Here is a 2,033-nt window from a genome sequence, read left to right as displayed (position 1 = left end):
ACAAACAACCAGTCTCACACTGGTTGTTTGTAAACAAACAACCAGTATCACACTGGTTGTAAACAAACAACCAGTCTCACACTGGTTGTTTGTAAACAAACATGTTTACACTCCAAACAAACCCAAAGTACAAAAATAGAAACATTTTTCAGTAAGTAAAGTTCTTCTGTGTTCAGATCCACATCAGTTTATTCACATATGGACAATAAAAACAAACAAACAACAACAGATCAACAGTTTACCTGCTGATTTAAAAAGACTCTGACTCTTTGAGACTCAGGACAATGAACCCAGGACCAGGACCAGATCCTGGACCTGGACCAGGACCAGGACCAGAGGTTCTGTTTCAGCTCCAGATGATTTAATTTCATTCATCGATTTATTAAAGAATAAAGTTTAAACTTAAGAAAACCTCTGATTGTTCATCTGTGGACCATCTGAGTCCTGATCCTGAGTCCTGACCCAGACTCTGAGTCCTGATCCTGAGTCCTGATCCAGACTCTGAGTCCTGATCCAGACTCTGAGTCCTGATCCANTCCAGAAGAAGCCCATCAAACAACCAAAGACCACCGTCCAGAAGAAGCCCATCAAACAGCTGAAGACCACCGTCCAGAGGAACCCCATCAAACAACCAAAGATCACCGTCCAGAAGAACTCCAAACAGCTGAAGACCACCATCCAGAAGAACTCCATCAAACAGCTGAAGACCTCCGTCCAGAAGAACTCCATCAAACAGCTGAAGACCACCGTCCAGAAGAAGCCCATCAAACAACCAAAGATCACCGTCCAGAAGAACTCCATCAAACAGCTGAAGACCACCGTCCAGAAGAACTCCATCAAACAGCTGAAGACCACCGTCCAGAAGAACTCCATCAAACAGCTGAAGACCACCATCCAGAAGAAGCCCATCCAACAGCTGAAGACCACCGTCCAGAAGAAGCCCATCCAACAGCTGAAGACCACCGTCCAGAAGAAGCCCATCCAACAGCTGAAGACCACCGTCCAGAAGAAGCCCATCAAACAACCAAAGACCACCGTCCAGAAGAAGCCCATCAAACAGCCGAAGACCACCATCCAGAAGAAGTCCATCAAACAACCAAAGACCACCGTCCAGAAGAAGCCCATCAAACAACCAAAGACCACCGTCCAGAAGAAGCCCATCAAACCAAAGACCACCGTCCAGAAGATCTCCATCAAACAGCTGAAGACCACCATCCAGAAGAAGCCCATCAAACAACCAAAGACCACCGTCCAGAAGAAGCCCATCAAAGAACCAAAGACCACCATCCAGAAGATCTCCATCAAACAGCTGAAGACCACCATCCAGAAGAAGCCCATCAAAGAGTTGAAGACCACCGTCCAGAAGAAGCCCATCAAACAGCTGAAGACCACCGTCCAGAAGAAGCCCATCAAACAGCTGAAGACCACCGTCCAGAGGAACTCCATCAAACAGCTGAAGACCATCGTCCAGAAGAAGCCCATCCAACAGCTGAAGACCATCGTCCAGAAGAAGCCCATCAAACAGCTGAAGACCACCGTCCAGAAGAAGCCCATCAAACAGCTGAAGAACACCGTCCAGAGGAACTCCATCAAACAGCTGAAGACCACCGTCCAGAGGAACTCCATCAAACAGCTGAAGACCACCAGTAAAGATGGAGAAGCTGTAGTTGGTAAAGTAGTGAAGAAATCTTCTCTGTGTACTTCTACAAGCAGAGACAAAGAGGTGAAGGACTTCTTTAACCTGGGCCTGGCTGATCAGAGTGACTCCATCAGGGTCATGGTGTACGGGAAGAAGAAGTATAAATACTTCAGAGTGGGTTCATCTTACTCATTCAGAAATATAATACTACAGTATGTAAGGAATCAAATTACCATGAAAGTTACTGAAGTAACAAAAACAAGGAAGATAAAGCAGCTGGACGTTCCCAAAGACCTGGAGCTGAGAGCTCAGAACCTGCTTTATGAAAAGGTTTAGTGGACAATCAGGAGCTGTGGCAACATGGCTGCCTTTTTCACTTTAACTGCTTTTAGAA

At 46.0% G+C, this 2,033-nt stretch overlaps 1 protein-coding gene across 1 annotated transcript; it reads left to right on the top strand.

Annotated features, from left to right (window-relative positions):
• Positions 1 to 517: 517 nt before the first annotated feature.
• On the top strand, positions 518 to 2,033 carry LOC106511754 (von Willebrand factor A domain-containing protein DDB_G0286969; the record flags this gene model as incomplete). The annotated part of the gene is given in 2 exon segments (XM_014000496.1): positions 518 to 1,140; positions 1,210 to 2,033. Coding segments are annotated over 2 exon segments (1,389 nt in total), but the record flags the coding sequence as incomplete, so codon positions are not given.

Source organism: Austrofundulus limnaeus, unplaced genomic scaffold (genome assembly GCF_001266775.1).
Source record: "Austrofundulus limnaeus strain Quisiro unplaced genomic scaffold, Austrofundulus_limnaeus-1.0 Scaffold3181, whole genome shotgun sequence".
In the NCBI taxonomy this organism is placed as follows: Eukaryota; Metazoa; Chordata; class Actinopteri; order Cyprinodontiformes; family Rivulidae; genus Austrofundulus; species Austrofundulus limnaeus.
This window is presented reverse-complemented; position numbering and strand designations above follow the sequence as displayed.